This window comes from Sarcophilus harrisii, chromosome 3 (genome assembly GCF_902635505.1).
Source record: "Sarcophilus harrisii chromosome 3, mSarHar1.11, whole genome shotgun sequence".
NCBI lineage: Eukaryota > Metazoa > Chordata > Mammalia > Dasyuromorphia > Dasyuridae > Sarcophilus > Sarcophilus harrisii.
Genome location: NC_045428.1, coordinates 547,925,109 through 547,937,548, shown reverse-complemented (window position 1 = coordinate 547,937,548; position 12,440 = coordinate 547,925,109). Strand labels below are relative to the sequence as shown.

The 12,440-nt window shown below is 38.2% G+C and overlaps 1 protein-coding gene across 10 annotated transcripts in view; it reads left to right on the top strand.

Annotated features, from left to right (window-relative positions):
* SCMH1 (Scm polycomb group protein homolog 1) overlaps positions 1-12,440 on the top strand; it is a 144,655-nt gene that overhangs the window by 120,879 nt on the left and 11,336 nt on the right. For 7 of the 10 annotated variants that reach the window (XM_031962318.1, XM_031962320.1, XM_031962317.1 and 4 more), the window contains one exon: positions 654-839. In XM_031962318.1, coding sequence (XP_031818178.1) covers positions 654-839 — 186 coding nt within the window. Of the gene's footprint in view, positions 1-653; positions 840-969; positions 1,073-12,440 lie in introns of all 10 variants that reach the window. The other 3 variants (XM_031962323.1, XM_031962325.1, XM_031962326.1) reach the window with 3 other exon arrangements.

The window sequence follows — 12,440 nt, the reverse complement described above, 5'->3', positions numbered from 1 at the left end:
TAGAAGTAGCAAACCTGCCTTCTGAACTCTTGTCTTATGTCTTCAAACCCAGTCTCTTCCTACTGGACAGCCCTCAACTTCTGCTGAGTTAGCTTTGTGACTTGGTTTGCTCATCTGTCAAATGGACATGATCATAGAATGCTTTCCTTAGTTTATAGAGTTATTGTGACAAAGTCTTTTTGTAAACTTTAAAATGCTATACAAATGAGCCCTTTTTAAATAATCTGTACTGGAAATTGCTACAATTCCTTCTGCCTTTTGTGGATTATCTTCTCCCTGCAGTATGTCTTATCTTCTGAGTGCTACTTGTGTAGACAGCTCCAGAAAAAACAGATATTTTTCCCTTGAGGCTCAACTTAGCTGATGGAGAACCAGATATATTTCTAGTTGTTTTTACAGCTGAGTAGACTTGATTTGCAACCTGAGGTGTAACAGACCTGTCCTGACTCTTCCCATTATCACAGATCCATGAATGCTGGAGCAGGAGGTCCCCTCCCTCAAATCGAAGCCCATCAGCGGGGTGGATATCAGTGGCACTGACTTGCCTTTGTTTAACCAGGTGACACTGAAAGGCAGGCGTTGGCAGCAGTGCGGCCCCAGCTCCTCCTGCACCAGGGGCTTATGTGTTCTGCCGTGTTTGCTTAACTCTGTAGCTGTGTTTGACCGGGAGCAGCATACCCTCAACCTGCCAGCGGTCAACAGCATTACCTTCGTCCTTCGCTTCCTGGAGAAGCTGTGCCGAAACCTCCGGAGTAGCAACCTGTTCGGCAACCAGCCCTTCACGCAGAATCACATGCAGCTGCCCACCACTGAGTACGACCACGACAGGTACCTACCAGGTAGGAGCTGGGATGGGCCTAGGCCTGGAGAGCACCTGCGGGATGGTGGAAGGAGTCAGGAGGCTGGAGGCGGCCCTGGGTTGGCATAGTTACAGGGCATCTATGCCTAGAGGAGAGCTTTACTTTCTAGGGGCAGATCACAGAATAATCACAGAGCTGGAAGGGAGGGGCCTAACAGATCATCTAATCCAACCCCCTCATTTTACAGAGAAGAACACTAAGGCCCCAAAAGGGTAAGTGCCTTGCTCATACTCACTGTGTTGCCAAGCTGGGACATGAAGCTAGGTTTTCTGACTCCATGTCAGGCCTTTCTTGTTGTCCCTTTACTGTTGCCATGCCTGGGGAAGTAAGTCTTATGCCCATCTTTTGCTTTCTCTTGAACTTTAATCTTCTCAACTCTTTGGGCTTCCTCTCATTACCTCTGGGTCTGCATAGACACAAATAGGCGACTCAGTGAATCTCATGCTGAGAATCTGGAAGACACATTTCTTTTTAAGCCACCAAAATTATTTCACTCCTAACTTTGGCAGTTGTGAACTAGAATAGATACTTCTCTCCAACAAGAAAATTAGTCTCAGAATACAGATTGAGAAACTTATTCCCTAATGATTGGCTGTCCTATGTTTCTTTTGGCATATACCAAATAAACTTTCTCCACTTCATGCAAGCCAATTCATGTTCCTACTATCTTTGACTGGGCTGGAAAATCACTTTTTAAAGTTAACCTACCAGGCTCATAGCAGGGCAGCATGTGCCACGTGGCCGTCTAAGTGACTAAGCACATCTAAGAGAGGTCCGAGGAGGCAGGGGGCTAGACTGCTACACTCTGAGGCCCCGCGTACTGAACCACTCAGAGGGAAGCCAGAACTCTGAAAACATTGGGCTCATCTTAATTCAGGAGAGAGGTAAGATCCTTCAAAAGTTTCTTGGAACGTCCTTCCCAACTGAATATGCTTTGGGAAAAAAGGCTTCTGACTTTCAAATGTTTAATAGGAGGACAAGATCATTATGTTGCCACTTCAGTCATTCCTTTGATTCTTCACTGTTTTCTTTCTTTGAAGTGGAAGGACACATTTTCTCATCAGTTTCTCCTTTACTTCATGGTAGTATAAAGAAGCATTTCTTTAGCATCAGAATCAAGTGGGAGAAGAAGAATCTGTTCTGACCATGTTTCCTACAGATCAGGCATGAACTGTCCCACATAAAGGCTGAGCTGAATTGGTAAAATAGGGTCATATCCTTAAATAATCGTCCAAAAGTGTTTCATGATGCTCTCAAGGCTCACTTGTCAATGAATTATCAGCATACCTTGGAATGTAAACTGTGTCTAATATCTTCTCTGCTATTTTCATTTGGGAAATTCCATTTCCCAGAAGTCAGACTCCAGTCACCTGTACTGAGAAGTTTTGAGGAGGTTTTGAATCCTTCTGGTTTTCTGGCTAACAGAACTTAATTCATTCATTTAATAGATACTTACTGAATACTGATTATGTACCAAGTCTTGTGCCTAGTGCTTTGTGTAATTGAAAGGAAAATAAAACATGATCTTCTGCCCTGATCTCACATTCTTAACAGGGAAGATGAGGTCAATCATTTTCAGGTACATACTATATGCTAGGTAGGTACAAAAAAATGAAATTCTAAAGAAGAAGACAACATAAATTCACATGTATACATTTATGTGTGTATATGTGCATATGTATATATCCACACATGGAATAAATACAAAGTCTGTACATAGTAGTTAGGGATGGAGGATACCAACAGTTGGCAGATTAGAAGAGGCTTCAAGTAGATGCTTGTGCTTAAATTTCATTTTAAAGAGGGACAGAGGAGAACAAGGGAGTATATTCTAGGAATGAGAGATAGCCATTGTGAAGATCAGAGGATGGGAAATGGGAGAATCAGAGACAGATCAGTTTGACTGACAATGGAATGTCCAAAAGGTAGAGGCATAGGTAACAAAAGGTAGAGGGTGAGAATGTATTAAGAATATTGAAAAGTGTTATATGAATGGCAAGGAGGAAGAAATCACTTCTGGATCAGGGAATCAAGGGGCACTTTATAGTAGAGGTGATCTTAGGCATTCTGAGGTGTCTTAGAATAGTTATTATCATAGCTATAAAATTACCCAGCCTGGTGTTTGTCTAGCTTTCTGGATTTCATCCTACTCACAGCCTTCCCAGGACGGGGATTTCCTTGGTTCCTTTCAGATAAAAGACACCATTCATTTGTCTCCTGAAATAAAATGTTATACACCATTTCTGTCTGGATATCATCAGGGATGATTCCCAAGAGAGTTTCTAAGCATTTTTCTTGTCAAGGTACTGAAATCCTATAGCAACTAATAGCAGATAACTACTGCATAATTTCTTGAGTGCCTAACAAAGGTTTCCGTACAATAACTTATAGTGTTAGAATATGTGTATATGTCTGTAATTTTTCATTTTCTCTCATAAGAATCTTATTAAAATTATAATGATTTGTTTCCTAAAAATCATTGAAAGCTATTTCTTAGAGTTAACTAGTAGAGTTAGTTTCATGAGTTGACCAAATTCTTATTAAGAGTTGAAACCACTGAGTATGTACTTCTCTTTCTCTTCTACCTCCCTACTATCCAAGCAAACCTGACTCTCAGTCCTTTCAGTAATGGCATTTTCTTGGCTGTCATCCAAGTGGAAACTCAGAAGTGAGTATCTGTGTATGTGTGTGTTAATGTACATGAATGTGCTACTTCCTAGTCTGATTAGTGCAAAGATTTTCTTTTAAGATGATATTCTTTGAGCTGTAGATAGGTGTTCACTCGTGATTTGGCAATATAAGACCTTTTCCCTAGAGGACAAAATTCTCGGTTCAGAATTTTAATTTTATGCCTTATTCCTTTCTTTGACTGCTTGTCATTCTCCCTCTATTTCTTTAATTTTTCAACATTGCTATTCTTTGGAAGGCAGTGTAATAGGAGAATGGACCTGCAATGGAAATGAAAAGACCTGGATTCTAGTCTCAGCTTTTTTTTTTTTTAGTATCAGCTATAACACAGTCTTGGGGAAAGTCATTTCTTCTTTCAGGGCCTCAGTTTCCTCATTTATAAAATGAAGGGGTTGGGCTAGAAAGTCTCTTCCAGCTCTGAACTTTGATATTGTATTGTTCAATGCCTTACTACATTTATGAGCTTCCAAGATAGAACCATAAACTTCATTGACTATCATAAGACAGCTATCTTTCCCATTATCTTCATTGATCTGGAGAAGCCCTACAAGTTATAAAGTCAACACCAACATAATTATATATTGTGATCCCCACTGCTTTCATTCTTTGTAGTTGTTTTCATTTTAGAGTTTGGATATTTTTGTGGCAGAAAAATGTTCCTCAGTTTATAATTTAGATTTTTCAATAGCTTGCAATGTCCAAATATAAACTTTCTTTCCTGGACAAATGACTGGCTTTTCTCTGCATTAGACCTTTCATAGTATCCGTACCATTTGGAGAAGCTAGAGCAGCTTTTGTACCAAACTATCTGAGGCAGTGTAATGGTGTGAAAAAGAGCACAGCAATCTGAATTGGAAAATGTGGCCCTCATACTTCCCATATGTGGAAATATCACATTTTGTCTCTGAGCCTCAGCTTCTTTATCTGTAAAATGAGGATCATAGTAATATTACAACTACTTTAGAGAAACATGCTTGTAAACCTTAAGGCACTAAAGAAATGGGAGCAAAACAGTTCCATTAGATGCACTGTAATTAAAAGTAAGGAGAACATTGTCTCCATCAAAATGATCACCTTAGCTATTACACATTAATTCTAGTCATATTGCAGTTGTTCCAAATGCACCGTAAATTGTAGACACCATGTTTATAAAGGTGATAGTCACATTCTCCTCTATTAATGGATGAACAAGCAGATTTTTTGGAAAGAATATTGCGGAGCTGGAGCATTTCCAGAGGAGAATGGCCAGGAATGATGAGAGATCTGGAGAATATGCCATATAAGGACTAATTTGAAGTATTTGGAGATAAGAGGTGGAAAGTCGATACCTGTGTTTAAGTATGTGAAGAGGCCACAGAGAAGAGCTAGGACCAGTGGATAGAAGTTGAAGAGAGGCAGATTTGGGCTCGATAGAAAAAGAAACTTCCAGAAAATTAAAGCTACCCCAAAGTGAAATAAACTTTCAGGAAGTAATTGAATTTTTAGTTACATCACTTATTGGAGATACTATAGAAGGAATTTTTGTTCAGATAGTGAATGACCCTGATATCCTTTCCAATACAGAGATTCTGATTTCTAAAAGTACTCAAGTGTATTCCTTTAAAAGGGATAGCACTCATTTGGATCACAAGATTAAAACTAGGACCTTAAAAATCCTCTTTAATTTTACAAGAAAAAATTGCAATGGAGAGAACTTCAATGTCATGTTCAAGATCATATATGTAGTAAGTAGCAGAGCAGAAATTTGAACTTCTTTTGGTATCAGATCTAGAGTTTTTCCTACTATATACCATGTTGCATCTTATAGAATTACCTTACTTCAGTTCCATCATATATAAGCTTTCTGGGTCTCTGAGCAAAATTAGTTCCAAAATCTACTTCTTCACTGGTATAAGGTACACCATCATCCAAGAAAAGATAGGCTGAGGAAACAGAAGAGTTACAGAGCCTTCTCATCTGGTCCTGAGAGCCACGCCCTTTAACTAATGTCCAGACTAGCTCTCTGGTGGACCTCGGGATCAACCCGAGGCCTTAGGCTTAGTAGGGGAGTGAAGTGAAGAAGGCAGGTACATGGCTGGTCAATGATGGAGTCTGGCCTCTGAAGTATTCTCTGTGGCTGAGATCATTGGAGGCCGAGAGAATGAGAGTCCTCTGTGACTCCTTTAAACACTCCAGTACAATCATGTCACTACCTCACACAGAGCATGCCCAACCACATTTGAGCAACTTGTCAGGAGAGCTATTACATCACCCTATTACCTTAAATATATGTACTTAACTAGAGTGAATACATCATTAGCAAGACAATTATTATCTCATCAACTATACTGAATCTTAAGTATACCTTTTCAGAGTTCCTGCCTTCTACATTTAACGAAGCAGAATTCCTCAGTCTTATGTGGAGATGGATGTTAACCTGGGGGCGGCACTTTTCCCACCCAGCCTCTTCTCTTCCCCATACTGCCTTTTCTGGGATTTGCCTTGGACTAGGAGCCACTAGTTAGACCTTCGCTATCTGTTGAATGCCTACTTTGAATTGGTTGTTCTTTGTTCTTGAAGAGGATCAAAATGACATCACCATGTTAGAATCTGACTGTGTATCTGACTGTGGCTGATCAGACCAGTGAGTTTGGAAGGCTGAGCCACAGGTCAGGCACAAATGAATATGAATATTTGGGGCGGCTTCTGCGTATTTTGCATTTCCTTTAGGCTAATTCAATCCTGCTTTGCTCATAGAGCACAATTCCTTCTCTGATGAGGACATGATGTACTGGGCAGTCCTAGGCCAGTGTCTCCCATGTCATACAACTGATTTTAAAGTTAAGAGAGACCTTGAGATACTGTGCAAGGAACTGCTAAGCCCTGGTCCCAGCAATGGCTAGAAGCAGGAGACTTTTACTCTCAACCCCGAGGATATACTTCCTGGCTATATGACCTCTTAGTCATAGACTAAGTCATAGACCTGGCAACTGGTCCTGACCTATTAAGGGAGTTTCCTCACCCAGTAGATAGCACTCTGTATTAATGAAATCATAGGCCCAGTGTTTGTTCCTCTGCCTGAGGTAATTGTTAATTGATTCTGTTGAATACTTTAATGTTTGCAAAGGGCTTCCAGTGCATTATCTCATTAGAATTTTACAATAATACAATCAGCTAGGTATTACAGATACTATTGTCCCTATTTTATAATTATCAAACTAATTGCCAGTAGGTGCTGATATACATTAAGAGAGGGAGTTTTTCTCTTCAGGACTTGGCCCAGTTAAGCCACAGATCTAACTTCTCCCTTGGTCTTTCAGGCTTATTGCCTCTAGGGTGTTCTTCCTGTGACAAGTACCAGCATCCTGCCCTGGTGTCTTCTGAATAAACTATATTGTCAACTTCTCTCTTGAAATGATTTTCTCAAAATTGCTCTTTTCAGTACTATTCAACAAACATCAATTAGGTGCATACTATATGCAAGCACCCCTACCCTCAGAATCATAAAGTTGCTTAAAATCACAGAGGTTTCTGTCCTTGCATCCCAGTGATGGCAGCCTGAAGTAGTAGAAAGAGGGCTGGGTTTGGAGACTAGAGATCATTTGTGTTAAATATCTCACTATGTTGTTACTAGAGTATTTTGTAAACCTCAAAGTGCTACCAAAATCTGAGTTGGGTGTGTTATGTATTCAGATCTGTGTTTTTTTTTCTCAGAGTAACCCCAGTTTGAATCCTCTATACCCTGGAGGTCATCCTCACTGCTTTGCTTTGGATCCCTTTCTGAGGAAGGATACAAATCTGGTTTTGTTGTGGATCTGTCACAGTGGGAGGACCAGTCAGTCTCACAGGGAAGAGGAGATTAATGCTTACTAAAGATTTTATCCGTCAGCAGGTTAGGCATGCGATCACCTGATCTCCACCCTCCACAGAAGAGTTTAGATTTGGATAGCTGGTCTCTCTGGAAAACTCTGAGGATTTGTCCCTCACAAACTGGCTTTACTAACTGCTTGGAATTGGTGCCCTCTACTGAGATACAGAAGAAAATATCAGTCTGAGATTGAGTTTCCATAAAGCAGTCTCATTCAAAATGTGCCTTATATACTCAAAATACTCCCCCCCAAAAAAGTAGCAGCATTTCAGAAAAAAGGGGGGCAGGGGGGGAAATTGAACGTTATCACTGGTTACATCAATGAATTTTCCTGGCAAGCTGAACTTCAATTGCTTTGTAGTATAGATAAAAATTTTGTCATCTTTCCAAAAGCAGAGTTAGGTACATTTTATACTAGAATAGCCTTGCTAATGGGCAGAGGCCTAGGGTCAGACAGAAATCATATTCCCATCAAGTACAGATCTTATATGGTCCTCTAAAGGTCCAGCCAGTACTTTATTCCATTGGTGCTGAGAGTAGCAGAACACTGTAGTACCCTGGTGGACTGGCTTCTTTAAAGTAAGAGCTTTTCCTTTATACAAGTTGGAATGTGTCTGCATAATTTATCACAGGTAGTCTTGCTCTTTAGAACACATTGAATCATAAAACAGGAATTGAAATAATAGTTACCCCCAACTAGATACGTGGTAGAATTAGACTAAGTACAAAAAATGAGCAAAGCTAAGAAGCAACTTCTGGTGGGCTCAGAGCCAATGCCCCAGTGTAATAAGTCAGTCACTGCCTCAGGAACCTCACCTACAAGGCAGAAACAGTCTTTGTTCCCTTTCTGTGAGAAAACAGTGGTAGACAATGGGTTAATAAGTAGAGTATGGGTACTTTGATATATTAGGCACATTATATGTGTATCTACTAAAATATAATAGGACTTTTATTCTTTTTAGTATTTGTACTATGCAATTTCCCTAACACAGTATTTTAGATAGAGTCCCCTTGTATAGAGTCTGAAATGGATCTACCTTGCATAATAGTAACTCTTTTGTGTAGAACTTTACATTTTACAAAGTACTTTATTGATATCTCATTTCATTTTCAAAATAATATTCCATTCTCCATTTTATGGTTGAGGCTTAAAGAACTTGTTACCTACTCAAAGAGTTTACTGGTTACATTTGTTTTTAAAACTTTGAGTTTCAGATTCTCTCCCTTCCTCCCCCCCCCCTTTTAAGAGGGCACATGTGAAGATATACAAAATATTTCTATAAAAGTCATGTTGTGAAAGAAACATACATCTCCATTCCCCCCCAAAAAAACTCAAGAAAAGTAAAGTTAAAAAAAATAAAAAGAGTATGCTTCAGTTTGTATTCAAACACAATCAGTTCTTTCTCAAGATATGGATGGCATTTTTTATGATAAATCCTTCAGTATAGCCATGGATCATTGTTTTGCTCAGAATAGCAAAATCATTCATAGCTGATCATCCCACAACATTGCTATTACTTGATACATAGTACATTTTATTTTGCTTGAGTTCACGGAGGACTTTCTTGAGTTTTCTGAGAGCATCCTGTTCATCATTTCCCATAGAACAATAATATTCTGATTAGCAAGCTGATTTCAAAAAGCTTGGAAAGACTTATATAAACTGATGCTAAGTGAAATGAACAGAACCAATAGAACACTATACATGGCAACAGCAAGATTATGTGATAATCAACCATTATAGATTTGGTTCTTCTCAGCAAAACACTGATCCAAGACAGTTCCAATAGACTTGGAATGGAAAATGTCATCTGCATCCATATGCAATCATATGGAGACTGAATGTGGATCAAAACATACTATTTTTACTTTTTTTTAATTTGCTTTTTTCCCTTTTTTTTTCTTTCATAAAATGACTAATACAGAAATATGTTTAAAACAGTTGTACTTGTATAACCTGTATCAGATTGCTTGCTGTCTCTTAGGGAAAGGAGGGAGAGAGAAAAAAATTTTAGAACTCAAAATCTTACAAAAATTAATTGTTGAAAACTACCTTTACGTCTAATTGGAAAAATAAAATACTATTGAACTAAAAAAAAAAAAAGAATATTCCATGACAATTATATACCACAATTTATTCAGCCATTCCCAAATTGTTGGACATCCATTCAATTTCCAATTGTTTGCCCTGACACGAGAGCTACTATAAATATTTTTCATATATAGATCCTATTCATTTTTTAAAAAATCTTTTTTGAGATTCATGCTTATTAATGGTACTATTAGGTCAAAGGATATACATGATTTTATAACCTTTTAGGCATAGTTCATATCTTTTGATCATTTATAGATTAGGGAATGGCTCTTTTTTAAAAAAAATTAAATTTGATTCAGTTCTCTATATATTTGAGAAATGAAGCTTTCATCAAAAAAAAAAAAAAAACTTGCTTCAAAATTCTTTTCAAAATTACTATTGCTATCCTATTCTGTTCTTTCTTTCCTTTCACCTTGACCTTCCTCCAAAGTGTTGCTACTAGCCATCTCCTTCCCCAAAATAGCCACTCTTCTATCCCCCTCCCCCTCTTCCAGTATGCTCTTCCCTTCCTACTTTGCTGCAGGGTAAGACAGATTTTATACCCATATTGAATGTATGTGTTATTTCCTCTTTGAGCCAATTCTTATGAGGGTAAGGTTCACTCAGTCCTTCCCTTCCCTTGTAAAAGTTTTCTCTTGCCTCTTTTATGGCAGATAATTTATGCCATTCCACCTTTCCCTTTCCCATATTCCTAGCACATTCGTCTTTGACCCCTTAATTTTATTTTTTTAGATATCATTACCTCATAATCAACTCACACCTATTCCCTCTGTCTATATATACTCTTTCAAACTGCATAATAATGAGAAAACGCTATTGAGTTTCAAGTATCATCCTCTCATGTAAGAATGTAAACATATAAATCTTTTTAAGTCCCTTATATCACTTTCCTGATTGCCTCCTTATTCTTTTCATGAATCTTATATATGAAAATCAAATTTTCTATTCAGCTCTGGTCTTTCATCATGAATGCTTGAAAATACTCTATTTCATTAAATGTCCACCTTTTCTCCTAAATAATCATACTCAATTTTGCTGGATATGTGATTCTTAGTTGTAATGCTAGCCCCATTACTTTCTGGAATATTATATTCCAAGTCCTCAGATCCTTTAATGTAGAAACTGCTAAAATATTATATTATCCTGACTGTAGTTTCACTATACTTGAATTGTTTCTTTCTGAATGCTTGCAATATTTTTTTCTTGACCTGAGAGCTCTGGAGTTTGGCTATAATATTCCTGGGAGTTTTCATTTTGGGATTTCTTTCAGGAGGTAATCAGTAGATTCTTTCACTTTCTATTTTACCCTCAGATTCTAGAATATCAGGATAGTTTTCCTCGATAATATCTTGAAAGATAATATCGAGGCTTTTTTTTATCATGGTTTTCAGGTAGACCAATAATTTTTAAATTATTTCTCCTGGATCTATTTTCCAGAGCAATTGTTTTTTTCCAGTGAGATATTTCACATTATTTTATATTTTTTCATTCTTAGTTTTATCTGATTATTTCTTGATTTCTCATAAAGTCATTAGCTTCCATTTACTCAATTCTAACTTTGAAGGAATTATTTTCCTCAATGAGCTTTGTGCCTCCTATCCCATTTGGCAAATTTTGTTTTTTTTTTAAGACACTTTTATTATTAGCTTTTTATGGGTGTGGTTTGGTTTGGTTTTGGTTTTGCATCCCTCTCAATTCTTTTCCCAATTTTTCTTCTATTTCTCTTATTTGATTTACAAATCCCTTTTGCTCTCTTCCATGATCTAAGATCAATTCTTATTTTTTTTGGAGGCTTTGAATGTAGGAACTTTGACTTTATATTCTTCTGAGTGTGTTTTGATCTTTCTTGTCACCATAGTAACTTTCTATGATCTGTTCATTTTCCCAGCCTATTATTTGGCTTTTAACTCTCTGTTAAAGTAGGGCTCTGTTTCTAAGGTGGAGGGTGCTGTCCCAAACTATTTTTAGAAATCATTCTAGGGACCTGACCACAAGCACTCTTTTCTGCCCCTGGCCCATTGTAACTATAAGATCTAGTGTGCTAAAGTAAGAGTCCTCCAGTGCTATCAAAAGATTTACTGTGAGCTGAAGTCTCCAAAAGCTGCCACTGTCGCCATCATCCAGACCTATTCCTCATTTGCTGGTTTCTCAAGGTCTTTTCACTCTACAAACAGACTTTTCTTGTTGATCTTCCAAGTCATTTTTGGTGTCTCTGTGCTGAGAATCTGGAAACCATCAGTACTGCTACTGATTCAGAGGCCCAAGGCCCATTCATGGTTTGGAGTGCTAGGGCCGGATCCAGGGCTGAGACTGAGGCTGTGCTGACGCAGCTTACACTGGAACTGCACACTGCACTCCCACCCTTATGCCATAAACGTATCCTGCTGATCTTCCAAGTTGTCTTCAACAAGGAAATGTTCTACTCCATCTTTTGGGGGGTTTTGATGCTCTAAAATCTGTTTAGAGTCATTATTTAAAGGAATTTGAAGAAGCAGTTTGGGGGAGAGTTCAGCAAATCTTTGCCTTCTTTTTGCCATCGTTGCTCTGCCTCCTCTTGTAAGTTATTAGGACGTAATCATTAAGAGCCCCACAGCTCAACAAGGATTTATAGCATAGTTTTCGGGACACTTTGGGTTCATTGATTCCTAGGGAAACTCCAAACCTCCATCTGAATCTCTAAATGTTATCTGCAAAAATAGCAAAAGAAATTAATATAGCTAGAGTGTGGAAATTATACAATCTTAGCATTTAGAACTAGCTGGGACCCTATTATAAATCATTCCATTCTAATCCTTTCATTCCATAAAAGAGAAAACCTGAGGCCCAGAGAGGGAAAATATCCCAAGTCATAGGTGGCAAATAGCAGAGCTAGGAAAACAAAGTCATGAAAAGAGTGCTTCACTTAGGATCAGGTTACATGACTTCAAAGAAATCACTCTCTGAGACTCCA